The sequence below is a fragment of the Chelmon rostratus genome, chromosome 19 (assembly GCF_017976325.1).
Source record: "Chelmon rostratus isolate fCheRos1 chromosome 19, fCheRos1.pri, whole genome shotgun sequence".
Taxonomy (NCBI): Eukaryota; Metazoa; Chordata; class Actinopteri; order Chaetodontiformes; family Chaetodontidae; genus Chelmon; species Chelmon rostratus.
In genome coordinates this window covers 21,748,711-21,775,546 of record NC_055676.1, presented here as the reverse complement: position 1 = coordinate 21,775,546, position 26,836 = coordinate 21,748,711, and the positions used below count along the sequence as shown (strand labels likewise).

Here is a 26,836-nt window from a genome sequence, read left to right as displayed (position 1 = left end):
AAACTCTCTATGCAAATTTGGGAAACAGAATCTGTTGGGATTTTCAAATCCTCTGACTAGATGTCCAGTTAGCATTCTTTCCTGTATTTTGTGACTCTTCCTCTGGAAGGTGTGCAGAGACTCTTTGGAGGATGTGCACAGCTGAACTACATTTTAGCAAAACCCACAAAAAAAAAAAAACGTCCTGCCTTTTTTCTCCGGCACGTTTAGTTTTTATAGCAACATCAAGGCGGTTTTGATAAGTTATGTGCCTGTCAGGCCCTTCTAGCTTTGCAGCTATCACATTTGCAAAGCAAGTCAGCGTCTGTCAGAAGTTTAACCATTTAAGACGAGTGAGACGAGAGTATTAAACTACACCGAACGCTGCCACGAGGCATCATGTTTGACATGCAGACGCGTCTTTGCACGCTGTGTGAAAACCAAGAGGCTTTTAAATACAAGCTGGTCAAAACATTTTCCTACTAGCAGCAAGTGGAAGGTGCAGGATTAGAGAGAGGAGGACGGACAGGGCGTTTGACATTAAGCCAAACGGCCTGTTTGTTAGCTGGGAAATGTCCGTTCTGTGAATATGCTGCGATGAAGATGATACTTTGGAATGAGCTGTGGGTGGATTCAGTTTGCCTGGTTGCCGACCTTGTTGTGTGACTTACTGCGACGTATCAGAAGACGGCAACTGTCGAACGCTGATGTCTAACCCTGCTGCAGAATACTGCTGGTTACTGTGGCAGCACTGAGGTCTCAGGAGACGCTTTAGCTCCAGATGAGATGCATTAATCCTCTAAATCAAGTGCACACACCAAATGTCTGTTATGGTAAAAATTCAAATAGAACTGCCAATTTTTATAGCTGAAATGGAAAAATAAGTTTGGTGTTTGTCAAGCAAAAATGCTAACAATTCTCTAGTTTTAGCTTCTACGAATTGAGAATTTGCTGCATTTCTTAATGCATGTCACAAGTGAAAATAAACTAAATATCTTTGATTATTAGGGTCACACGATAATATCTGCATCATTGATTATTAATATTTCTACCAATATAATGACATATTAATTAGGGGCATGCAGCATAAGGTTTTTTGAAGTGTTCGAAACGGATGCAAAGTTGCTATTTGCAATGATTGCCCAACGTCGGTCGTGCAAAGAGCAGCCGAATCGCTTTCCCTCAACATGACACATCTAATTGCACAATGTCGGATCAGCCGTCCTGATCAAAGAGACAAATTTGTGAAGCAGCACAAAGAAGCAGACGCCAGAAAAAAGTAGATATACCGTCTCTTACTGTCAGCAGTAAGTTTCTTATTTTGTCAGTGAACATTTTGGAAAGCTTTGTATTTTACAGGACAGACAAAAAGTGCTTCCATGTATCAGCAATCGGTCAAAATGAGTCTTAATTATAGATTTATTTCTAGATTTGTACACCCGTGAAAATCCAATATCATGTGTCCGTAGTTTGGGTCTGTTTGTTGGGCAAAGAAAACGTTTTATTGACGTCACCTCAAGCTTTAAAATTGTGACGAGCTTTGATGACATTTCATCGACCAAACGATTAATCACGCTAATGATCTGCAGATTATCTATCTATCTATTAAGCTTTGTGTATTATTTCACTCCTGCTGGGATTGGCTGAATGTAGAATAACTGCTTTTCATACAGTTTTTGTCCTTTAAGGAGGATTTCGAGTAAGTAAAGTAAAAAATGTCATTATTTACTCAGATGTTTTGTTCGTGTAACAGCACAGCAATTTAAAATGTACCCTGTCAAACTGAGACGCTCACTCTGATCTGTGATAATGCAGCCATCAGTGGTTCATTGCAGCTGCTCAGACTTTGTTTTGGCTGTAAATTTGAAACTGGGATTGATTTTTTTTTTTTTAACTTGCAGGTTGTTTTCCTGTTCGGTTCCTTTCATCGCCGCTTCTTTGTGTTTTTCTTGCAGGAACAAGCCCACAAGACAGTCCGAGAAATTTCTCTCCCAGTGCCTCTGCTCATTTCTCCTTTGCACGAAGGTAAACACAACCACAGATATTTGCTTGATTTGAAGCTGAACAAATCGGGCAGTAAAAAGCAGAGGGAGACTTGTCAGACACAGATTCTTTAAAGAGAAATGAGTGTATGCTGAGCTCCGAGTCGCAGCCATTCAGCAGTGTCAGACATTAAGATTTTCTCTGCCAATACTCAGCCTCTTAAGACTATTTATGCTTTCAAAACAGCATCGATAACGTGTTTATTTTCTACCATTTCTCAACATGATATCATGTAATTCTGTATTTTTATTATAATCCACAGTCATTGCCACAGAGCAGACAGGTAACTTCATGTTAGGCTTCCATTTGCCCTTGAACCCCACATGTGTCCCTTTAACCTTCACGCCTCCCTTCATTAGTTTGTCTCTGAAGTTTTCTTTTCCATCAGTCTGGTGTCTAGTTTCATTTCTGCACTCAGCTGCTTCATTGTTTCTCCAACTTCCTGTTTTTCTGTGTATTGTGTCCGATAGAATCATTTTGAACAATGCCAGAGAAAGGTCACCATTCGTCTACAACCATGAGATCATTAGGACCGTAGAGTTAATTTACATGTTTTGAATACAAACATGGAAATTAAGCATATTTTAATGTTTGTTGCAAATTTGCATTGGAACAAAGAGAAAGTGAAAGTTTATGTTTTCACTCCATCGTTCGTTCACGGGTTCGGTGTCCGACTCTGTGTGACGACGCTCTGTTTGTGTTTGCTGTCGTGCGACAGGACTGATGGTCGCCGCTGGTCGCTGGCCTCGCTTCCCTCCTCCGGATATGGAACCAACACGCCGAGCTCCACCGTCTCTGTAAGCATCGTGCACTGACACAGCTGGCATCGAGGGGCGTAGCAGATCAACCAGCCGAATGCATCCAAAGACATCAACGTAACAGAGTTTTAAAAGTAGCGGCGAGCAGTTTGAGGGAAACCAAACTTATACATTAACAGATAAAATGTTTGACATCCTCCTAAGATTCTTTTTGAAAGCAAAATCAACATATAAGGAAACTTGCTGAGTTTTCTGTACATAATTTAGCTCACAGATATTTAATTAGTCGTATTCTTGATATTAAAAGAAAACTCTGACAGGCCTGAATCATAGAGGTCTCATCTCAGACAGTTGTTCGTCATCTCTGCCTTCTTGCTGTCTGATTGAAATTGACGTGAGGCAAACAGCAAAAAGACGTTCCTTATTCTGTCAAACATCAGAAATGAGACAGAGGCGCTTGTTTTCCCACAAAAACAAAAAGTACAGAAATTTCTTTTATTGTTTTAGCAGTTTACCGCCAACAGTTGTCGCTATGATAAAAATAGAGAAATCAGCAATTTCAGGCTTAAAGTTTAACTGCCGGGTTGTTAAGACACGTTTAATTAAGTTATATTTAAAGTAACAGCTCTTTAAAATTGCGATTTCAATGTAAAAGCGAGTAACCGTGCAGCCCCCGAATAAACCCAAGTTCAGAATACTGAAGCGTGATGGAGAGTTGGTCAAATAAAAATCTGTTTAAGTCCCCGTGAAGAACAGAAAATGAGCAATTGAAGTGAAATAGACTTTAATGTGGAGTTCAGGATTTGCCACGGTGGCTCAGTTTACTGACTCCAGTTGTTTGCGAGAGGCAGAAGATTTGTTCCGCAGTAAACACGACTTTGCCGAGAAGACACACCAACAAACGCGCCCGTAAAAGACCAATTCCTCTCTGTGTTAGTGCGTCGAGTTCCCCTGCCGACATCTCTGTATCACTTTCACTCCGCCAGTTCAAATATCAGCGCCATCGCGATCAGGAAGCAGAGCCGCAGGGCTTGTAAACATTTCCAGGAATTACTGATGTTTTGTTTTTGGTTTGTGTGGCTTTTGGTCATCTAATACATCTGTGACTCAAGTCACCTTAGCCAACAGTAAGTGTTGTTGGTTTGTGGTGAGGGTCAGTCCCTGGCCGCATAAAACACCTCACACTGTGTCTCCCAGTGACAGATAAGCCAATCAGGCTTAACTTTCCAGGCACTGATGCTTTAGGGGAGTTTTACTGTGTCTGGAATACAGTGAATCCATGTTACAGCAGTTTGCTTTGTTTGATAAGCTGGTGAGTTTTGTCTGTATCACTGCCTCACATGTGACTCACACTCTGTGACTCCACAGTACACATGATTATTTAGAATGCTTTTATTTTGAGATTTTGGTCAATAATCATATTTGCTGTCTTGCTGACAGTTACATGAGAAGATTGATACCACTGTCATGGCTGTACGGTAAATATGAGGCTACAGCCAGTAGCTGGCTAACTTAGCTTAGCATAAAGGCCGGAAAGAGAGGGAAACAGCTAGCCCGGGTCTGTCCAAAGGTTATAAAATTACCGTGTTAGCACATTTGCAGAAGCATAAAAGAAGTTGAGGGTTTACCTTTTTTAACCTTTGGACAGAGTAAGGCTAGCTGTTTCCCCCCTGCATCTAATCTTTACGCTAAGCTAAGCTAAAAAGCGAAAAAAATGTACTTAAGGTAAAAAAAAACCTTAAGATTTGGCACATACTCGAGGGAAACTGCCAAAGCACAGTGTGTTTTTTTTGTTTTTTACTTTAATCCACAAAAACAGTTGCATCCATTTTCTTTTTCTTTTCATGTTGAATGTATATGTGTTTCATTTCCAGTCATCCTGTTCATCACAGGAGAAGCTGCACCAGCTGCCCTTCCAGCCTACGCCTGATGAACTGCACTTCCTCTCCAAGCACTTCTGCACTGAGAGCATCTCCGGGGACGAGTGCCGCAGAGCGACGGCCATGCGACCACGCTCGCGCAGTCTCAGGTACTGCTCCACCTCCGCTAATGAACAGTGCACACTGCTGCTGCCACTCCGGCACTGATTTTACTGCACTTTATTCTGCAGCCCGGGAAGATCTCCATCATGTTACGACCATGAGATTATTATGATGAACCACGTCTACAAGGAGCGCTTCCCTAAGGTAAGGGCTTTCCAGTCAGTTCTCTGTCTGGACATGAATTATCTTGTGTATCACCAAACAGACACCTTCCCTCCTCACTGCAGGCCACAGCTCAGATGGAGGAAAGGATTCAGGACATCATCCGCAGCAACTCTCCAGAGAGCGTCCTCCCTTTGGCAGATGGCGTGCTCGGCTTTGCCCACCACCAGATAATTGAACTGGCCCGAGACTGTCTGGAGAAGAGCCGGCTAGGACTCATCACCTCCAGCTACTTCTGCGAGCTCACCGACAAGCTGGAGAGGCTCGTCCTGGAGGTGAGCGCGTCGGCGGGAGTCAAAGAGGTGTTTACGTCAAAAACGCCAGGAAATAACGGGGGTTTTTACAAAGGAACTGCATGAAAATGTTGCTGCAACATTGTTAATGATGTGCCGTTTTAGATCTTTAAACCAGGAACTTCTCATGGGCAATCTTTGAAAAAAACCAGAAGGTCATTTGAAAGACTCACCGCTGCTCTGAAGGTATTTCCACAATTCTTAAAGACTTTTCAAACCATCTGGATGAAAAAATTAAAACATGTTTAGTCAGTTGCACCATGAAAAGGTTTTCACTTGCTTCTGAAGTTGCGACGGTCCCGGCTCTTTGTGGAATACACAAGCAACAAATGTGTTATTTTGCAAGATTTTGTGAAAGAAAAGTCAATCTATACCAATCAATATGTACCAAAATATATGATTTTTAATTTTGGCTTACCTTCTACAAATGAGCAAGGGCATATGTAATTTTCTGCAACTGTTTTCCTGAAAATCTTTTTTTTATGATGCAACAAACAGAATATTTTGTCATCCAGATGGTCAGAAGAGTCTTTCAGGATTCTGGAAACACCTTCAGACACCAAGTGTTGTTGTTGTGGGTTTTTCAAAGCTCGGCAGGTATTTACTTCTGGGAAAATGAGACGTTCAGAAGCCCAAACTGTACTGAAATTTTAACTGAACCTGACTCTGAGCAGCCCATGATAACATGGAAAAAATAAACTGAGATCTTGAATGTTTTGTGGTTGGCTGCTGTGTAGTCCACGGAGAGATCGGAGAGCGAGGAGGTGAACTTCATCAGAGAGCTGGTGAAGAAGATCCTCATTATCATCGCGCGACCTGCTCGACTGCTGGAGTGTCTGGTACGTTTCAAGCCACTGAACAGCCTCTGAAATACATGTATGAATAGAGAGATTAAATGAACATAGAGGCACAACTAGCAGCTAAAGAACCAGATATCTCCCTTAGGAGTGGGTGGAGACCAAAATCAGAGCTAAAAGAGAGTGAATATTGGACTTAAATCGACCAGATGGTCAGAAACACTACTACAAACTAATGATAATGCTGCATCGTAACTGCTGGAATGTTTAAATTTCACAGCTTTTTTCTATCATATCAACTTAAAAGGTGATCATAGGTCAGTGTTGTCCTCACAGCTTGTTTCTACTGCCCCCAAGTGGCCATAATGTTCATTATTGCAGGTTTAAATTAAGGGGAAAAAATGTAGCGCTGCTTTTTGTGGGCTATAAACAGGAAGTAGATCATAAATTTTGTTTTTGTCATGTTTCTTTATGCATGTATAACTAAAAGTATTTAACTGCTTATTTGGTCCCATAGACATCCTGTATTTAAGAAGAACTATGTTAATGTCACTCTTCTTCTAACTTCTAACTTCACACTGATACACATATAAGACACATTTAAGTAAAAGCACAAAAACACAGTACCCTGATACAAAAAACACAGATTTGTTGTTTACCTCCATTAAAAGCGCCTGTTTAAACATTGTTCATACCGGCTGCTGTGTCTCCAGGAGTTTGACCCGGAGGAATTTTACCACCTTTTGGAGGCCGCTGAAGGACACGCTAAAGAGGGTCAGGGCATCAAAACGGACATCCCTCGTTACATCATCAGCCAGCTGGGCCTCACAAGAGATCCTCTGGAAGGTACAGGAAGGACTTTATGATCCTCATCATAAAATAGAAACGGCTCTGGTTAGAACTGCTGGCGCTCTGCAACACTTTCAGCGTGTTTTAGTTCTCAGTTGTCATGTTTTCAGCATCGCTGGCGCATTGAATCTGTGTGTCTTCTACTTTAGGGTTTCTACAGGAGAGAAATAATAAAATGCGTTTCTAGAAGCATCAGATTTAATTCCACTGAAGTGCAGAGTATTCCTGCTTCTTAAATGTGGTAAATATGACCTAATTGAATGCAAGGCTGTACAGAAATTTGGCTGCGGAAGGAACTAAGAGACAAAGATGCTCTTGACTAATGTCCTGTACTGAACAGACTGTCTATCTAATGACCCTCTGTCTCTCCAGATTCAGTAACAAACAACATTTATTATGACTAATTAGAAAGGAATGGCCTCCCCACAGACCTTGTACAGATCCACACAGGCTGGCTCATCAGCCAATCTCTCCATTCATTTCCCCTGAGTGCCTCCTGTGTTTCGTTTGCCCGGTGCCTTGTGTGCCTGAAGCAAACCTACAAGGAAGGACAGATGTTAAATAGCAGTGGAAATGTGCTTACAGGCTCTCCGGGGACAAGACAAACACCCCCCTGTGAAAGTACACACATGGACTTTGGCGTGATTGCACGCAAACACACAGAAGGGAAAAGAAAATGTGGAAGCTGCAAGGTGGTTTATAATGAGCACTTGTTCTGGAGTAGTGATTTTCAAAATGGCTCTTAGACTTGGTTTGTGTTGCCACATCTGATTTCCGCCCCATTTATTTTCAATTCAGATTATCTTGGAGTCAGCACCTCAAAGCAAATAGGAGAATAAAGGCTAAAGTCTGCGGGTTTTGTTTTATTTGCAGATTTTAAGCATTTACGTTCTCGTTGTTTCAGAAACTGCACTGCACAACATCTTCATAGGCTTCACATGATGGTTTGAATTACTGTTTGGGTCACTTCCATGTCATTATAATTAGTCATTATAATGCACTTATTAATGCCTTATTGTGAGTGTTAATGGTTAAAAGGATCATAATTCATGAACAACAGCTTACATACTATTAATAAGCAGTAATTAGGAGAAAACTCATGGCCTAGCAGTTATAGAATATGGTCATGCAGAATAATGCATTAATAAGTGCTTTATAATGACTAATAGAGCCAATACGCTGCTAACATGCATGCTAATAAGCAGCTAGTTAAAGTTCTTTGCCCAGCATTGATTAAACCCTGAAAAACTCATCTGTGTTCATCATAATTACAGCATTGGTCCACAGCAGTTCAATGTGGAAATGCTCTGTTTAATTTAGTTTATTTATATTGAATATGTGTACCTTAGTGTAAAGTGTGCCACCTTTATTTTTAAATATTATCTGCTTCTGTTTTCTCTGTAGAAATTGCTCAGCTGACCAGCTGTGACAGCGGGATCGCCGAAACCCCAGAAACGGATGACACTGTAGGCTCTCAGATATTGATTATTGTATTGATCCACTCCATCTTTGCTGCAGATGTAGCAGCGAAGCGCAGATTTTATCTTTTTGATTTGTTTCAGTATTTGTCTCTCTGCCCGCCCTCAGTCTCAGAGCCTCAGCACAGCCTTGCGGTTGCGGCGTAAACCCTGTGAACTGGACTTTGAGATGACAAAACTCATCAGCAATGGCGCCTATGGGTAAAGACATCTCATTCTTAACCAGATTATTTACTCTCTGATGATAGCTGGTTTGTTAAAGCCCAACACAGAGCTTTTTCCCTCTGTTTTCACTATAAGAATTGATGATATAAAACATTTGAACCTGATTTTCTTGTTCTGACAGGTGGAGCTGTTTAAATATGCCTTCTCTCCCAGCTGACCTGTGAACTGTTTATTCCGCAGAGCTGTTTACCTGGTGCGGCACAAGGAAACCAAGCAGCGGTTTGCAATGAAAAAGATCAACAAGCAGAACCTGATTTTGAGGAATCAGATACAACAAGCCTTTGTGGAGAGAGACATCCTTACCTTCGCTGAGAACCCCTTTGTGGTGTCCATGTACTGCTCCTTTGAGACTCGCCGGCACCTGTGCATGGTCATGGAATACGTTGAAGGTCAGCAGCATGGTTTTTTAGTGCATTGTGCTGCAGCTGAAAGCAGAATACTCTGAACAACGTGTCCTGCGTTCAGTAACATCCCTCCATTGATGTGTACAGGTGGAGACTGTGCCACCCTTTTGAAGAACATGGGTCCCCTGCCTGTGGATATGGCCAGGATGTACTTTGCAGAGACAGTGCTGGCTCTGGAGTATCTCCACAACTATGGCATCGTCCACAGGGACCTCAAACCAGACAAGTGAGACTCAAGAAATTTAAAGCATCTATAATCAGTATTTTCATATGAACAGAGATATTAACAGAACAGAGAATTTAAAACAGAGCTTTAAAAACAGACTGTAAACTGCCTGCTACCACAGTGAGAGATTAGCTGGTAACACAGTGGAGCATTTAGCGGCAAAAGAGACAGATCTGTCCTTTAAAAGCCGAGACCGAAAGCAGAGCTAATAGGAGGATGAATAATGGGCTTTTGTCAGGTGGCCAGAAGCACGACTGCAAATGAAGCTGCTGCATGTATAAATACACAATTTAAGATTTTCAGCTGCCCTCCAGAGGCCATAAAATTGGTTATTGCAGGTTTCACACAGGCATAATTATGTTCACTGCCAGTTTGAAATTACAATTAACACTTAAGTGTTCTCATTCCTTTCAGTTATGCAAATAAATGCAGCTTTAATAAAATTCACTTTACTTGTCAGTATTTTATAATATAACAAATATGACTAATTATGCTGGGAACACATGTAACCTGTGCAGTCTGTCTGGAAGCTAAAATCTGAGTTTCACAGTTTTTTTTTGTAATTTTTCCCCCTCTATTCCTCTTGTCCTCCTCCCCCCACATCCTCCTTCTCGCAGTTTGCTGGTTACATCGATGGGACACATTAAGCTGACAGATTTTGGGTTGTCCAAAGTTGGTCTGATGAACATGACCACCAACCTGTATGAGGGACATATAGAGAAAGACGCCAGGGAGTTCTCTGATAAGCAGGTAAACCTTCTTTAACTATCGTGATGGACAGTTAACGAAAATGGTCCACATATTCACCATTTATTAGTTTATTAGCATGCATGTTCGCTCTTTATTAGCCATTACAAAGCACTTATTATTGCCTTATTCTGGAGGTGAGCCAAGTGTGTTTGAAAGAACTCAGGAGGATTAAGGTGAGAAAGGCTGCTGATCAGCTGAGACTCTGCAGTCGTTGGCCTCACCACAGATGGGCACGACAAGAAGCACCAAGAACTGACCCAGGGATTTGTGGAGCTGCCTGCAGATCAATGCAGGGAAAACCGAAGAGCAATAAGAAACTGGACTGGACTGACGACACAAATGCTCTATGTGAGACAGGCCAGAGCAGACCGTATAGGCTGAGGAGACTCAGGTCTTTTGGTGTGCAGGGGGCTCTCCTGAAGACTTATTTTGACTCTGTGGTGGCACCAGCCATCTTCTATGAAGTGGTCTGCCGGGGCAGCAGCATCTCGGCTGCTGACAGGAGGAGACTCAACAGACTGGTTCAGAAGGCCAGCTCCGTCCTGGAATGCCCCCTCAACCCAGTGGAGGTGATGGGAGAGAGGAGGATGATGGCTAAGCTATGATGTCCCACCCACCCATCATGTTGCACTATGCTGCTGTAAAACTGCCGTGGGATCAATAGTATTATCATAACTTATTTTATCTTATCTTAACAAGCAATAAATAGGAGGTTATTGAGGGAAAACTCTTAAGGGCCTAGTAGTAGTAGAATAAGGCATTTATAATGACCCAAGAGTTAATATGCTACTAGTGTGCATGCTAATATGCAGCTATTTAACAATGAATATTGTACCTTGATATTAAAGTATTACTGTTATTGTTTTCTGTGCAGGTCTGTGGAACCCCGGAGTATATTGCACCTGAGGTGATCCTGAGACAAGGCTATGGGAAGCCGGTGGACTGGTGGGCTATGGGCATCATCCTCTACGAGTTCCTTGTGGGCTGTGTGCCCTTTTTCGGAGACACACCTGAGGAGCTGTTCGGACAGGTCATCAGCGGTCAGTGTCGCCTCCTTTTCTTCTCAGATGATGATTTAAAACAAAGAGTTTGTGATATTTTTGCCTCACAACGACTGCTGCTCGAACCTTACGGACAGAGGTGTGATCCTCGGGTAAATGCTATCAGCTAGCCTTGGATGCTACAGATTTCCTTGCTAATTTAACATAATAAATTAAGCTTTCACTCAACCACTTCGCATTTAAATTACAGTGCGTTGCTTTTCTCTGAGGAATCAATTGTTTTAACCTATTAACTGCCTATTTTTCTGTTGTTTGTGCATATGTATTTATTTATGCCAGTTTATTGAATCTAAAATTCGACTGCTCACATTTTCTGCCGCTTCAGGTGATTTAAGCAAAGTCTTGCAGCATCTGGCATGTAGATTCTGTCAAGCACATCAGGAGAAATTCCCAAACCTCGCCCAGATATGAATTAAAGATTTTAAATAGTGACCACATGGAATTAGTTGATGTGCCTATTTCTGAATTTATTGAAGACTGAGATTTCCCCGAGGGCCTGCAGCAAAACAGATGGCAGTAAGTGGATTCTGCTTGACTTCAGACCACAACTGAGGTTTTAATATTATGATGATGTTACGTCGTTGTCTCGTGGCGACAGCGGCACAGAGAAGAGCTTCATCTTCAAAAGCAAGAGTTTTTATCTTGTCAACGGCGTGGCTCAGATGAATTGTGCTGTTTGCAGTTGTTGGATAACAGCCTCTATGTGTGGTGTGGAAATGAATGGCGTGCCATGACTGATTTGGTATGCTCTCAATCAAACTGTACCAAGCCTCTGAGAGTGACTGTTAATTAAAGGGGCCTGAACACACTGAATGCATGCCACCGATGCCTCAGGCCGCACATACATATTCATAGCTCCCCTCCCAAATTTGATTAAAGTGGGGGACAAACTGTGCAGACGATCAGCAGGGCACAAGACAGGCTTTGCTCCCCTTTGCATCGCTTATCCATGAGGCTGTTTGCTAAAAGCTGGAGCACATGTAAATTGACTTGTTCGACATTATGCTTAAACCTTGGAGTCCGACTTGATCCATGAACCTGTAGTTAAAACAACCCAGTTAATTAACTCCCAGTTAAGATAGCCACCGCTTCCACACCCTGCTTAACCATATGCATTATCACTTGGCAAAACTCAGTGTGCACACAGTGAAGCTGCACACAACCACATGCTACCAAGACAGAGTCTGCATAGCAGGTAAAAAACCCTGCTTACTGTGTTTGGAGATGCACATGCAGCTCATTACAGTTTATATATGGACACTTCCAGCATGTAGGTAATCAACAACTTGCAGAAACCAGTAAAATTATTGTTCAGAAGCAAATAAATGCGCACAACTTTCTCCAACACAGCACATCTTGATAGCTCTAGCTTTGCTAACATGTGGAATTCCAGTGAGAAATGGCAGCTAGTAGCAGTGACAATGCTAACCAAGACTTAGCTCTGACAAGTTGACCTGCGTGTGTCCTAAATCACAAACTGGCAGTGTGGTTTAAAAGTGCAGACGCCTTTAGCATTTAAAAAAGAACAGTAAGGATATATGAAATTCCTGCTTTTTCTGATGCAAAATTTCCAGTATATATTAAAATATGATAGCAGTATATACAAGCATCAATATAGAATTTATCAGTATTTATCAACCACACAGGACCAGTCGCTTTTTAATGAAAAAGCTCTTAGTGTAGGTCATGTCTACCTCCAAAGCTGTCAGCCTGCATCTCTATCAACAGCCACACTCTAAAACTCTGCAGCCACATCAGGCCACCAGTTTATTGTACTTTATAGAGCCTGACAAACATTTGCAATATTGATTCAGCAGCCACAAACAGGCAGCAACAGTGTGAGCTGTCTAACCTTAAAACAGGAGCTTCTTCCTCATCACTGCATTATTAATATTCAGCGCTCTGACCAGATCACTAAAGACAAATACCCAATTATGCACTTTGAATTAACAGAGACGTTTATTCATGCAGTCCGAGGCATTAAAGCAGCTTCTCGATTTTTGCGTTTCCAGACGAGATCAACTGGCCCGAGGGAGAGGATGCTCCGCCTCCCGACGCTCAGGAGCTCATCACCTTGCTGCTCAGGCAGAATCCTCTGGAGAGGATGGGCGCAGGTACAAACACAAAGAGCGGGGACACTGTGGCACGGCAGCTAACTTGGTTAGGACAGGACCGGCACAGCGGGCCGCCGTAAATCCTCGCGTGACCGCTCGTGCCACCTCAGCACCTCGCATTATTCCAAGTCACCAGGGAAGAAATTGAGGTCATCCAGCAGCAGAGCACTTTATCCCGTGGCCTCTTCACCTTTTCCCTTTGATCAATTGCAATTATTTCCTTGGCCGTCCATGAATCTGGTTCCATGCATGATCAGGCAGTGTTCAGATCTGTAGACCGTAAAAGTGGCCATGACCTGGGACAAAGGCCTTTAATCAGAGAGGACGCCGGTTCAGTCCGGGGACAGCTAGATTTCCTCTTGCCAGGCTGCCATTCACAAAGGCTCCTGCTATTCCACGAAAGGTCAGAGGCAGGAAATGCGCTGCATAATTTCCTGTCACGATATCGTTTGGCCTGCAGCCATGAGGGAAAAGAAAACAAAGTGTAAGCGTTTCTTCACCTGCTAGCTCTAACTGAGCCGTTCATTGTAAGCGCCCGGTGTTTTGTGTGTGTGTGTTTCCTTCACGTTTATGCTGGAATTTTCTTCCAACTACACCAGTTATTCATTTGTATTTACTCCATCTGCAGGCGGAGCTGCCGAAGTGAAGCAGCATCAGTTTTTCCACAACCTGGACTGGAACAGCCTGCTGAGGCAAAAGGCTGAGTTTATTCCTCAGCTGGAGTCCGAAGATGACACCAGTTACTTCGACAGTGAGTTAACCAACGCAGTCAGAAACAGGAAAATGTAAAATGTAACGTGGCCAAGCGCAGATTAAATTTGTGACCTGATGGTGGCGCTGCGAGAACAGTCAGTAGGATTCATCCTCTGGGCACCATGAAAGTCCTACAAATCATTTTCTCCACACGTAAAGGAACATGCTTGTTCGGTGCAGACTCCCGAATGAATGTGTTTTGCATTTTCTGTTCTGGCCTCACAGGCATTATGTCTGGAGGTTTTCATCAGTATCAGTACATGTTGCACACTGGGAGAAGCATAAATCTTTCCCATAGACAGCTTTGCGTGGAGTATCTATATTTCACCGACGATGTGTCAATCTGCACACAGCAGATCGAACTAGACAGGAAGTCAGACACAGGAACGGTGTAGAGAATCCAGTACATTTTCAAAATAAAACACCCTGTGCAGACTCCAGATCGCACATCAGCTATAAACAAAATTAAAACAGGAAAAAAAGAAAAAGAATTAACAATGACGCTTACTCAAGCATGGTAGAAGCACAGTAACCTGAAATCTGAAAGGCGCCCGGCGGGGTTTGCAGCCGTGTGGAGGACGGAAGGAAAACATGTTGCGGCGACAACGTCACGACTCAAAAGACATTTCAACAAGAAACGTCCAATCACAGAGCTCTAAACTGCATGCACCGCTGAAGGTGGATGCAGTTTAGAGGAAACGTTCAGACAGCTGAAAACAATCTGCAGATTAAATCAGCTCACTCTTAAATTCTGGGTCAATTTTTCGATGGACTCAGCAACTGTGCCGCTGTGTTTTGTTCTCTGCACAGACGAACCACAGATTTGCTAGTTTTCTGATCTAACTGGCCTCTTCTCCATGGCAACGGTGGCTGAGGCTCATGGGTATTGTAGTATTTAGACCAGTCGTGACTAAATAACAGGAAAAACATGATTCCTCAGAAATGGCCATATGATAAATCATTTATCGGCATTCAAACTAACCTGTGAAAACTGAATGCAGTAATAAACCTTCTGAAACCTAAACCTCTCATCGTTCCCAGCTCGCTCGGAGAGATACCATCACCTGGAGACGGAGGAAGATGACACGAACGATGAAGACTTCAATGTGGAGCTGCGACAGTTCTCCTCGTGTTCTCACAGATTCTCTAAGGTGTGTCCTTCCTGCCTCAGACCAACACGTATGCATCGTCATTACTGCCGAGGATGTTACTGATGTAAATGAGATGATGCCCCCCCCCCCCCGTCTGTCCTGCTGCTTTTCTCATGGGAAAGAAAACATGAGCAGTGGTATTTCATATGGAAATGTGCGCCCCCCTCTCCCGCTCTACCCTCACTCCTACAGTATCAAACGTAGATTTCGGCTTTGCATATATTTTCCACTTGCAAATCATGTCTGTTTTTTTTTTTTTTGCTAACGTGGAACACAAGACACAATACAGTCATACAAGCTGGGAGTCATTGTTGTGCTGCATTGCAGTACGCTCCCCTCTCACATCAAAACAAAGCATTACAGCGTCTCAGAAAGCAGCGGGGCGCCTCAGACGAAGTGTCGAGCTCAGCCGCACCTAAACTCCGTGTTTGTAAGACACGATGAAGTCTGCGCTAACACGGACAGCACAATTAATAAAGGCTGTAAAGTGTAATTCCCCCTTTGATTTCTGTGTTAAACATTTATTAATCAATCTGCACGGCTAATTCTGATGTGTTTTTTAGCCTGCATGTGCTGAAGTGGCTCGTTGTTTCCGTGTGGTTGGCAGGTTTACAGCAGCCTGGATTTGTCCCGCGGGCACCTGGAGGAGAAGGGCGAGACGGAGGGGAAGAAGAGCGAGAGCCCGCTGACCGTCGACTCGCTCAGCTGGACGCCAGACTTCGCTGAACTGTATGTTTACCTCCGTCTTTGAATCAAGATTGTAACCGTGCACATGAATACTGAGCAGCATGTGGCACAGTTTGAATATGCAGTTCAATGCTTGAATTGGATATCATGTTAAATGCAAGAAGAAAAGAAAAGACCTTTAAACTGCGAGACAGAAATAGAAACAGGAAATGTCGCCTTTTTTGAACAACAAATTCAGTGCTGGAAGTACCAATATATTAATGTATACTCCATTACAGGTGCATTCAAAATCCTGCATCCTGAGGTATTATCAGCAAAATGTACTTAATGTATCAAAAATAAAAGTACTTCTGCGACTGAAATATCCATTTATGTGACGCTAGAAGATTATTAATGCTGATGCATTGATGTGTAAACAGCTGTTGTAGCTGCTCCAGGTGGCCCTAGCTTTAGCTAGCTAGCTCAGTCAAGTGGTTTCCAACCCAGGGATCGGGCCCCCTCCGAGGGTCATGAGATAAACCTGAGGGGTCATGAGATGATTAATTATTAATTAATGCTAGACAAATCTATAGTTTTAGGGCTTTTCTTAACGTTAGTAACAGATCGTTTGAATCTGAAGTAGTACAGCTCTCGAATACATGTAGTGGACTTAAAAGTACAGTGTTTCTCTGGACTGTACATGACAAGTACATGAACATCAAACTTGTATTTCAGTAAATGCACCACTATACAAATGTAGTAATGTTACATTTTAGCCAAAGAAACAGAAAAGTAAACTAAGATGGCGTTTAAGGCCGCACATGTGTCCATTTACTGTGTTCACTGACAGTTAGGAAGCAATAAAAGACATTTAGTTTGACATTGTTACAGCATGTGTATGTGTCTCTGGTTGACAATGCAATGCTCTGTGTTTAGTTTTAATTCATCTCTCATATCCTAAAATTATTTGCAACATTTCATTTTAATATTTTTCCGATTTACCACGATACATCAAAAACGTACGATATAAGAGAAGCACACTCAGTCAGACGAACAGTTTGAAGCCATAACCATCAATAATTGCTGGAAAAAATGTTTCTGCAGCAAAAACAACCAAAGCAGAACAAACAAAATGGTGAACAATAAAAATAACACTGAGGCCTCCTTCCACAAATAGCTGCTGATAAATGAACCTCTTGCATCTGTCTCCTATATTAAGACGCCAGGAGGCAGCATATTCAAACAGGAGGTGTGAATCCGTTCTCTCCTTCACTGCAGGCCGTCGCTGTCGCACTCGACAGACACCGACAGCGTGAATCAGGGCCCTCGACCCAACCTCTTACCAAAGTTTGCCATCTCAGCCGAGAGCGAAGGGGACGAGACCTCGGGCCTCGGCGACCCCAGCAAGACCTCGTTCTCCATCGGAGAGCTCCCGCAGGATGAGCCGGACGCCACCACTCCGGGCAGCACCCACAGCGGAGCCACGCTCTCTGGTACGAAGTAGAACTGGAGCATACAGCTGTACGGTACGTGTGCTTGGTTTTATTTCCAACAACCCCTGCTCATCGTGTGTGCAAAACAGGGAGTTTCTCAGAACATCTGGACCAGCTGACACCCAGAGGCGAGGGGGTGGAGAGCCCGGACAGCACCAGTCATACCTCCGCAGACCAGGGGGCTCAGACCAACTCTCTGCGGCCTGAGAGCGCCGCAGAGAAGACCGGAGCTGTGGCCAAAGTCCCAAAGTCGGTCTCCACCGGTGCCCTGTCCCTCATGATCCCCGGGGGTAAGTCCAAGGACACACGCAGAAACATACGCACACCTCGACTCCGAACTATGATCTCAACCAGTTTGCGGCGCGTCAGAGCAGTAACGTGTCAAGAATCACAATAAGAGCAGCGGACTTTGAACGAACAACGTGAAAGAGATGAAAGCGCACTATAGATCTGTGCGAAATTGGCCCAGCGTGACACCTGCTGTGAGTCCCATTTTACAGAGTGGCTGCAGGCAAGTAGCCAAGTACAAGCCGCTAACAAGTAAAGTAAGCAGGCAGGGCAGGAGCAAGAGGTCTTCACAGCTGGGGGAGAGAAAATCCCATTAGTTTCACCCACAGCAGGAGCGGAATGAACCGGACTCGTGAGCTTTACAGCAGCACCTCGGCGCCGACTCGAGGGCCGCTCAGAGTCTGATTGATTGAATAAAAGGGTCTGCTCAGGTGGTGATTACCTCTTCTTTTTCCCAGATATCTTCGGGGTGTCTCCGCTGGCCAGCCCCCTGTCTCCTTACTCCCTCTCCTCGGATCCTTCCTCGCGAGACTCCTCTCCGAGCCGAGACTCCTCCCTCTGTACCGCCAACCTGCGGCAGCCCGTCGTCATCCACAGCTCAGGGAAGAAGTTTGGCTTCACGCTGAGGGCGATCCGGGTGTACGCCTGCGACGGGGACGTCTACACCGTCTACCACATGGTCTGGGTAAGGCCTTTACCGGCCCGCAGGACACAGATAGGGACTGAAAGGGTGCAGTTCAAACTAATTATGGTGCCCATTTAGTTTGGTTAATGTGGGCTGAATGAAATGAGAGGGGGGTCTCAGTCTGCTTCCATGGGGTCTCTACTCTGGTGCAACCACAGGATTTTATTATAGTAGATGTGTGAGTTCAAATCGTCTGTTAAATCCATCCATGTACAGTAAATCCTGTGTTTATACAGCCGTTAAAACAGAAGTAGGGCTGCATTTATTTATTTTCTCAACAAAATGTGAAAAGTAAAGATGTCACAATTATTTGAGCCGACTGTGATTATTTCACTTAATTGTTGGAATCACGATTCAGCTAGATAAGACCGAGAGAAATGTCAAATTTCCACCTCTGTTTCCACCGTTTTAGGTTTGAGTGACGCGGTTTTAATCATCTCTTCTTCTGCTGTGGTTTTACAGCACCTGAGCAGAGAATGAGCGCCACCACCTGTTTGTCTCGAGGCACTTAATGCCTGATATTTGCATGATGGAAACACTCGTTACTTTGCATTAGATAATTCATCACATGTGGATTCAAACCTGGCTGATGTTAGAAATGTTGCAACAAATAATAAATGGTTCTTATATTATAATAGAGACACAAAATGACCAGAAAAACAAATCGTTAATCACAATTATGTGTACGACAGTTAATTATCATGATTTTGGTCTTTTTTTGGTCCTTTTCTGTCCCGTTTGTTTGCACGGTTATTGCACCTTTCACCCAGCATCAATCAGTGAGTCACTTGTCACGTCATGTGACTGTTTACGGCTCTGGATTTGTTTGTAATCAGTCAGTGTGAACACAAACTGGACCAGAATTAAAATGAAAGTGGTGTGAAAGCACCTTTAACCCCCTGAAGGGCTGCAAAGAAACTGATGATGATGATGATGATGATAATGATGATGATGAGTGTTTGTCGTGTGTGTTTATCAGAACGTAGAAGACGGAGGACCGGCACATAAAGCAGGACTCAAAGCCGGAGACCTCATCACTCACGTGAACGGGGAAGCGGTTCACGGTCTGGTCCACACTGAAGTGGTGGAGCTCCTGCTCAAAGTAAACCAGAACGAGTCTTTAAAGTGTTCAGCTTGTAATGATTTTCACTTACAGCTCAGGTTAATGCTGGTATTCTTCTTGGTGTTTGGAAAGCGCAGTGTTGTAAGTTAGATTTAAATTGATTGAACTGCTGAACTTCAATTAACGTCAGCTAATCGAATTATTGTGAGTTAAATCTGCTGAGTGGAGGTTTCAAATACTGCAATCCTGCATTTACAAGAGCCGAACTGAAGTTTGTGTAGAAAATACTCATTGAATACTTACTTATACATGCTGTACTACTATGATGTAATTGCTCAGTACACCACACACAATGTTAACAGTGAGCTAACCCAGACTGCAAGTGAAACAACACGTATAAAGCACAGTAATGTAGGAATAAACATTATTTGGGGTAAAAAAAAAAAAGTCTTTTGTGTCCCTCTTAATATTTTGTCCTTTCTCTTCAGAGTGGGAGCAAAGTGGCCATCTCCACAACGGCCTTTGAAAATACTTCGATAAAAACTGGCCCAGCGAGGAGGAACAGCTACAGGAGCAAGATGGTCCGATGTGCCAAAAAGCCCAAGAAGGAGAGGACACCAGAAAGGTACAAGTCCTCCTCTACCTCTCCCTCCTCCGTCATCTTACTGTGTGGAGCTTCAATGCAGATGTGCATTATTGGTGTCATGTATGTAAAACTGACCGCTGTGCTGAGATCAGTGTTGCCGCAGAAAAGAGGCGAGTGAGCCGATGTCAAGTGTTTCCTCTCGGCCTCTAGGGGGCAGAATGATGACACTGAGGGAATATTTGACTATGTGAGTGATTAGCCTGCAGGATAAATTTTGCATCTACTTACAGTTTTTTGAACTTACTCCTGCAACTGCAGTTGTAGGTTTTTTGCAAACTGCTGCATCCAATACATTAGATAATATAAGCTATAATGTCTTTTGTTAGTAGTTGTTGTCATCCACAGCTGCTGGTTGTATTGTGTTATAAAGGCTTTTAAAAATGTCTGGACTGATTTCTTTCTCTTTTCCAGGCGGCGCTCCCTGTTCAGGCGTTTTGCCATGCAGCCGTCTCCTCTCCTGCACACGAGCCGCAGTTTCTCCTCCCTGAACCACTCCCTCTCCTCTGGTGAGAGTCTCCCTGGCTCCCCTACCCACAGTCTCTCCCCTCGCTCCCCGACCGCCGCCTTCCGCCCCACACCAGATTTCACTCAGTCAGGTGGAGGCTTCAACTCACTTTGACGATTGATTCAGACGTGTTACTGTTTGTTTTCATCGCTCACATCTGTTTTTTGGCCTTTTACCCTCCAGGTGGAAACTCCTCCCAGAGTAGCTCTCCCAGCTCCAGCGCTCCGAACTCCCCCGCAGGCTCGGGCCACATCCGTCCCAGCACTCTCCACGGCCTCGGCCCCAAACTGCCGGGTCAGAGGCTCCGTCAGGGGCGCCGCAAGTCCGCCGGTAGCATTCCCCTTTCTCCTCTGGCTCGCACACCTTCGCCTACCCCCCAGCCAACATCTCCTCAGCGCTCACCCTCTCCCCTTCTTAGTGGACACTCTGTCGCCATCTCCAAGACGACACAAGCCTTCCCAGCTAAGATCCATTCCCCACCCACGATCGTACGCCATATCGTGCGCCCCAAAAGTGCTGAGCCGCCCCGCTCACCCCTCCTAAAACGTGTCCAGTCTGAGGAGAAGCTGTCGCCCTCTTACACAGGAGATAAGAAGCACCTTTGTCCCAGAAAACACAGCCTGGAAGTGACCCAGGAGGAGGTGCAGGACGAGGAGCTGAGGACTGGGGAGCGGGATTACACCGTCTTGCAGAGTGTGGAAGAAACAGCCTGCGAGCCACCGGCGATCACACGCATACGACCAGTTGAGCAGGGCTGCTTGAAGCGGCCTGTCAGCCGCAAGATGGGCCGGCAGGAGTCCGTCGAGGAGCTGGACAAGGAGAAGCTCAAGTCCAAGATGGTCGTGAAGAGACAGGACTGGTCAGAGAGGAGGGAGTCTCTGCAGAAGCAAGACGCCCTGCGTGAACCTGACTCTTCCTCCCTGTGTGGTGATGACAGGGACGAAGGTTTTCTGGCCAGAGCCCAAAACAAAAGCAGCCCAGACTCTGGCCCTCTGGAGCCCAAAGCTGCCAGCACAACCCTCAAAGATGTGCTGTATAAGAAACTCACCACACGCGTCTCCGAGGGCATGGCTGAAACATCCGGCAGCAGCGGTGACAGTGACGGAGGGCTCAGATCGGCTCTCTGCTCCATTCACCCGGAGTGGCAGCACTCCAGGCAGGGTAAAGACAGCATGAAGCCAGACAGACTGGACTTCAAAGCTCCCAACATCGAGTTCACCAGGAAGAGGCTGTCGTTTGAAGAACGAGAGGACTGCATGTGTCGCTGCTCCTCCGGCATCCACGAGAACCTGCACTTTGGCTCCACCAGGTCCAAGAGCCTCCAGCTGGACACGGCCATGTCTCATGACCACATGAAGGCCGGACTGGGGAGCGTTCACTCCAGCCCTGAAGGTCTGGCTCCCAAGCTTTTCTCCAGCAGAGGAGAGAGCGCTGTGGAAAAGCTCCAGCTCATCTCCTCTGCGGAGTCTTCGCTTCGAAAGACGTCGTCTGAGTATAAACTGGAAGGGCGCCACGTGTCCTCTCTGAGACCTCTGGAGGGCACTCTGGATATAGGTCTGCTCTCAGGACCCAGAGTCTCCAAAACAGAAACCTGTTTATCAAAGATGGCGGAGAACACAAGCGACACTGTTTCTGTGAGTCCTCCAATTTGGCTCCAGACCCCGACGGAGAGGCAGATCACCACCCCCCAACTGAAAACCACAGACAAGCTGAAGAGCCCCCTGACTTGCTCTCCAAGCCCCGAAGCTGTTTCTTCTCTAAACAGCATAGTTGCCTCCAAAGACCAGTCAAATAATGCAGCCACGGAGGTGAAAATCAGCACAAGTGGTGAGAAAACACAGGATAGACATAGTGAATTAAAGGCTCAAAGCTGCAAAGTGGAGCCGCCGACCTTCGCTGTTAAACAAGAGAGCAGGACGGGTATGAAGGCCAGTTCATCACTGGCTCATGAGCACAGAGGCCCCCGGCACAGCTCCCACTTCTCCTCCTGTGGAAAAACACCGTCCATACGGGAAGTCAGCAATGAAGATCAGGAGGATGAAGTGGAACAGCAGGAAGTAGCACCACACGCTACATCGCAGAGCGCTGACGGCTCCGGGACAGTAGTCTCTTTGAGTTCACCAAAGCCGGAGGTAGACGTAAAAACTGCCGAGACTCCGGCTGCAGCTGCCGGCGAGCCGTTACCCGTGTCACCGAAGCAGAGCATAAACAGCGGTTTGGACGCAGGTCGGCGTCAGGGCTGCGAGACGAAAGCAGCTACTGCACAGAACTCAAACATGACCTCCGTTGGTAAGGTACAGAGCAGCTCTGCGTCTGCACGCGCTCCAGAGAGCGTGCTTTCTAAACAACAGCCGGTGAACATCTGCTCCACTAACACACAACCACAGCTTTCTGTCACGTTAGCATCTGCTGCTGCACATGTAGGTAAAACATGCAGTTTAAAACCCGAAGGTCAGGACTGCCGGCAGAGATCCGTCAGCAAGGACTGCGCACAGTCGAACAGATCGGCTGTGAAAGCGGTCGGCGATCCAGGCAGCTCGAAGAAGGAAGTCAGCACATGCGTCACGGCTGCACCAGTGGAGCCGAAGAGAGAAGCTTCCTCAGTAAATACGCTCACCTCGTTAAATAACGCTACAGAGGTCACACCGAGTGTAAATAAAAAGGATAAAACTGTGTCTACTGGTGCAAGAGAGAGTAGCAGCATAATGCTGCAGAAAAAAGAGGATCCACTATTGCCAAAGATTAAGAATGTGAACGATTCAGAGCAGCTATCAAAAAACAATCCAGCTGAAAAAGCACAGCACAAATCATCCGATTCAGAAAGCTGCCCCTCTAAAAGAGAAGCTCCTGCAGCCGGTGTGAATGAAAACCAGAAAAGTTCGATAACTGGAAACGCTGCGAGCCCCAAAAGTCAACCCAGGCCTGACTCACAACCTGTAGCAAACCCTGCGGTGAAGACGGAGCAGCAGATTGCCAGCTCTGTGCCGGCTCTCAAACACAGTCCACATTCAAAACAGAGAGATCTGTCTAAAGAATCTTCAAACTCTCAAATCACCCACGAGCAGAAAGAGGCCTCGCTGCCGTCCGCCGGGGGTGACGTGCAGCGAGAGGAGGCGGCGAAGCCGACGAGTTCGCCGTCTCTCACTGAGGTGAAGCAAAGAGAAATCCAGCCCAGAAGCTCTGTAGCAACCGCAGCTCGTATAGAGAAAGAAAGCACTGACTCGAAGCCAAAACCTCTTCCTCCTAAAACTGCCCCTCCACTGTCAACCCTAAAGACTCCTGTAGCTCCAACGCCGTTTACTAAACAAGGTGTTGACGCCAAACATAAAGACCCCTCACCCAAACACCAAACCCCGGTCGTTAAAAACCACCACGACCCCAAACCAAAACAGGTAGCTTCACCTCTCGCTGCACCTCAACATCAGCTGCCATCACATGTTCCCTCGCAGGCTGATCTGCCGCCAGTGCTGCCGAAACCTGCAGCGAAAAAGGAAACGCATTCAACCGGCGGCACCGCCGCGGCCGCCACCTCGGCCAGGATCTCCAGCTGTGCGCCTCAGGACACCGTGGCCAAGGTGTCCAAGGAAGGCGCCAAGTCTGAAACGCTCAAACCGGACAGCCACAAGGGCCCAGACGCCAGAACTGCCACCCCCGACAAACAGGTGTCCGCCAGCAGGAAGGAGCAAGCTGAGAGGAAGAAAAAAGAAGCTGTCCAGGAGGCACCGAAACCCGCAAAAAGAGACGCCTCCCGCGCCGCTCCGCCCGCAATGAAAGACGCTTCGGACAAAGACGCCAGCAGGTGCAAGCAGCAGAAGGAGTCGCCACGTAGCTCGAGTAACAAAAAGTAAAGCGGGAAGAGCAGAGATGTAATAACATGTTTGTGCAAACATCATCATGCCTTCTTCTTCTTTTCTTTTTTTTTTCTTTTTTGTTTTTTGGACCGGGCAAGCTGTTACATGCCGACAGAGAGGTAGATATGTGTGTGTGTGTGTGTGTGTGTGTGTGTGTGCGCGCGTTAAATACACGTTTCGAGGTCTGAATGTAGGCGATCACGTGCCGATCATTTGGCGTTTCACCCTCACGTCAAGCGAATGTTTGGGAGTTTTGTTTCTGTTTGTCGCAGAATGCTTTTGTGCAATCAGCGGAAGAAGCCTCACGGCGGTCGTCACGTGCTGCAGAGTCGGTGCCATAAAAAGATTTTGAATTGCACTCTCACCTGTAGACTCGGAGGACCTGATGTCTTTTAATGCAGTAGACCGCACAGCAGCCCGGCAGCCGGCTCGCGCTCGTCGCTGCTCGGTTTGATCCCGTCATCGTCGTGTTGGGTTTCGCCGCAGTGGTACACGGGGGAGGACGCGCCACGTCCTGAAACGTCGCAGGAATCACGTCACGGCTCTAGAAGTCATGAATGAGTGAAGGGGCCTTAGGATTTAAGGAAATAAAACTTGCTGTTGTTAGCAAGGTGTGGTGTTTATTCACATTCCTCTGACATCTGTACATATATTTTTGATTTTTATGCAATAGGGTGTAAATAAGACCACTGTAAAACGGGATACATGGGCTCACATGATTGTCGTTTGTATTATATGTATAGATTTTGTTTGTATGCTCGATATTAGAGTATCATGTTCTCCTTGGTAACTCTGTGGTCTGCAGTAAGCTACCGTGATGTATCTCGTCTGAAGACGTCCTCTCCTTCGTGACCTTTCGCCTGTTTTTACACGTTCCGAAATGAACTTGAAGAGGGAGCGAGGGAGGAAAAGGCACGAGCGGCTAAAAAAATGTAGCATAAAGTAACAAAACTGTGACGGCTGTCAGCGTCTCCCAAGAATGTCGTTGTTGTCGGCGATGCATTTGCTGGCTGACTGCGGTTTAAAGTAAAATGTAAAAAGTATCATGTCTGATTAAGCAGAGGCAGCAGATCTGCGGTAGATTTCTGAAGGCTCCGGGCATCGTCTCCGCGTCCGTCAGAGCGGCACGAGGTCAATGACGTGGGTGAGATGAGGTCAGACGGCGGCCACGCAGTGACGCTTTCATGTCAGGCTTCAGTCTCCGTGTTGTTCAAGTCACGTGTGAGCGTTTGCATCTCTTCATAACGAGCAGCAGCTGGCTGAAAGCTTCGCCAGGGTGACATACATTTGATGTTAATGTACAAATACTTGGTACTATACGTATAGGCTGGCATATATCTGCATTCACTTTCTGCAAATTACTCACACGCAAACACGTGTTTCTATACTGTAGATGCCTTTAAATTGCAAACCCTAAAGGACAACCAGAGAGTAGCCTAGGACACTAAGTATGTAATGCAGTATTTGCTCTGTTGTGTTGGCAATGTCAAAACAATAACCTTGTCTACTGCGTATACTCTATGTTGACAAGTCGAGGAGGAAAGACTTCACTGAACACAGATTAAAGCTCATCTAAACCGCATTCTGTATCCAGGAGTGAATCACACGAGACTGACCGCAGAGATTTTAAACGTTAAAAGAATCCGATGTTTACTGGCACTAGATATTGTAAATGTATATCGCTGATGTATCATGAGAGAACAAATGCACCTTAATGTTTGCCAGCATTCAGTCCAAAGGTTGAGAAGAAGAGTAGAACTGGAGCTGAAAGCGGTTTCTGAACCCCCCGACTCGTCCTGACTTCAGATTAAATAAATCACTGATTCCCCCCCCCCCCCCCCCCCCCCCCACTCGTCTTTCCTGTGATTGCTGACATTTAAATCCTCAAAGCACATTCAATGTTTGTTTACAAAGCATCATGGATGTATATTTTGTACATTGTTGATTTGCCAAATCTATGTTCTGTGTCACAGATAATGTTGTTTCTAGTAGTGTGAGACTTTGCTCCTTCCCACGGGGACGTTTAATAAGAACATTTGTTTGTGCAGTAATCAAAGTCCTTTCATACGTCAGGTTCTTCTTCGTCTGCTTGTCTCCTCGGTTTCCTTTTTTTTCTTCCTCTGTGCAAAACTAGTATTAATATGAACTTGCTTACGATGGTTTGTCTTTTAGAATATGTGCAATAAAAGTGTTTTGAGTTTTGTATTTTGCCCAAGGAAAGCTCTATGGATGTCATAGATGTTGTATATTAAAACAGATATTTATACTTCTAATGTTGCGTAATACTGAAAATAAAATGGAATTATAAATTAAGCTTTTCATTCCTCTTTTTGAAGCTTTGCATGGTTTGTCCACGATATTCTGAATAATAACATAATTTACTTAAAATAGTGTAATTTGGTACTAACTCTTTGCAAAATTGGAGCTAATTAGACGGTATTCAGCCTGCCAGAGAGCAAACAATTCAACATGTGAGGCAGAAAAACAGCAGCCATTTAAATTTAAATAGTTTAAATGGAAAAAATCTGTCATAAATTCCTTTTTTGCCAAAATA

The 26,836-nt window shown here is 45.0% G+C and overlaps 1 protein-coding gene across 5 annotated transcripts in view; it reads left to right on the top strand.

Moving 5' to 3' along the window:
• The window catches only part of mast4 (microtubule associated serine/threonine kinase family member 4), a 102,285-nt gene extending 75,702 nt beyond the window's left edge, over positions 1 to 26,583 (top strand). For 3 of the 5 annotated variants that reach the window (XM_041960835.1, XM_041960838.1, XM_041960839.1), the window contains 24 exons: positions 1,935 to 2,004; positions 2,741 to 2,819; positions 4,655 to 4,809; positions 4,891 to 4,966; positions 5,050 to 5,259; positions 6,015 to 6,116; positions 6,788 to 6,920; positions 8,328 to 8,389; positions 8,511 to 8,602; positions 8,807 to 9,015; positions 9,118 to 9,256; positions 9,874 to 10,006; positions 10,881 to 11,046; positions 13,080 to 13,181; positions 13,810 to 13,932; positions 14,976 to 15,085; positions 15,693 to 15,814; positions 17,030 to 17,244; positions 17,334 to 17,534; positions 17,991 to 18,217; positions 19,197 to 19,319; positions 19,769 to 19,905; positions 20,338 to 20,522; positions 20,615 to 26,583. In XM_041960835.1, the coding sequence (XP_041816769.1) occupies positions 1,935 to 2,004; positions 2,741 to 2,819; positions 4,655 to 4,809; positions 4,891 to 4,966; positions 5,050 to 5,259; positions 6,015 to 6,116; positions 6,788 to 6,920; positions 8,328 to 8,389; positions 8,511 to 8,602; positions 8,807 to 9,015; positions 9,118 to 9,256; positions 9,874 to 10,006; positions 10,881 to 11,046; positions 13,080 to 13,181; positions 13,810 to 13,932; positions 14,976 to 15,085; positions 15,693 to 15,814; positions 17,030 to 17,244; positions 17,334 to 17,534; positions 17,991 to 18,217; positions 19,197 to 19,319; positions 19,769 to 19,905; positions 20,338 to 20,522; positions 20,615 to 24,279 (6,836 nt within the window). In that variant the 3' untranslated portion in view covers positions 24,280 to 26,583. The remainder of the gene's footprint in view (positions 1 to 1,934; positions 2,005 to 2,740; positions 2,820 to 4,654; positions 4,810 to 4,890; positions 4,967 to 5,049; positions 5,260 to 6,014; positions 6,117 to 6,787; positions 6,921 to 8,327; positions 8,390 to 8,510; positions 8,603 to 8,806; positions 9,016 to 9,117; positions 9,257 to 9,873; positions 10,007 to 10,880; positions 11,047 to 13,079; positions 13,182 to 13,809; positions 13,933 to 14,975; positions 15,086 to 15,692; positions 15,815 to 17,029; positions 17,245 to 17,333; positions 17,535 to 17,990; positions 18,218 to 19,196; positions 19,320 to 19,768; positions 19,906 to 20,337; positions 20,523 to 20,614) is intronic. The other 2 variants (XM_041960836.1, XM_041960837.1) reach the window with 2 other exon arrangements.
• Positions 26,584 to 26,836: the final 253 nt, after the last annotated feature.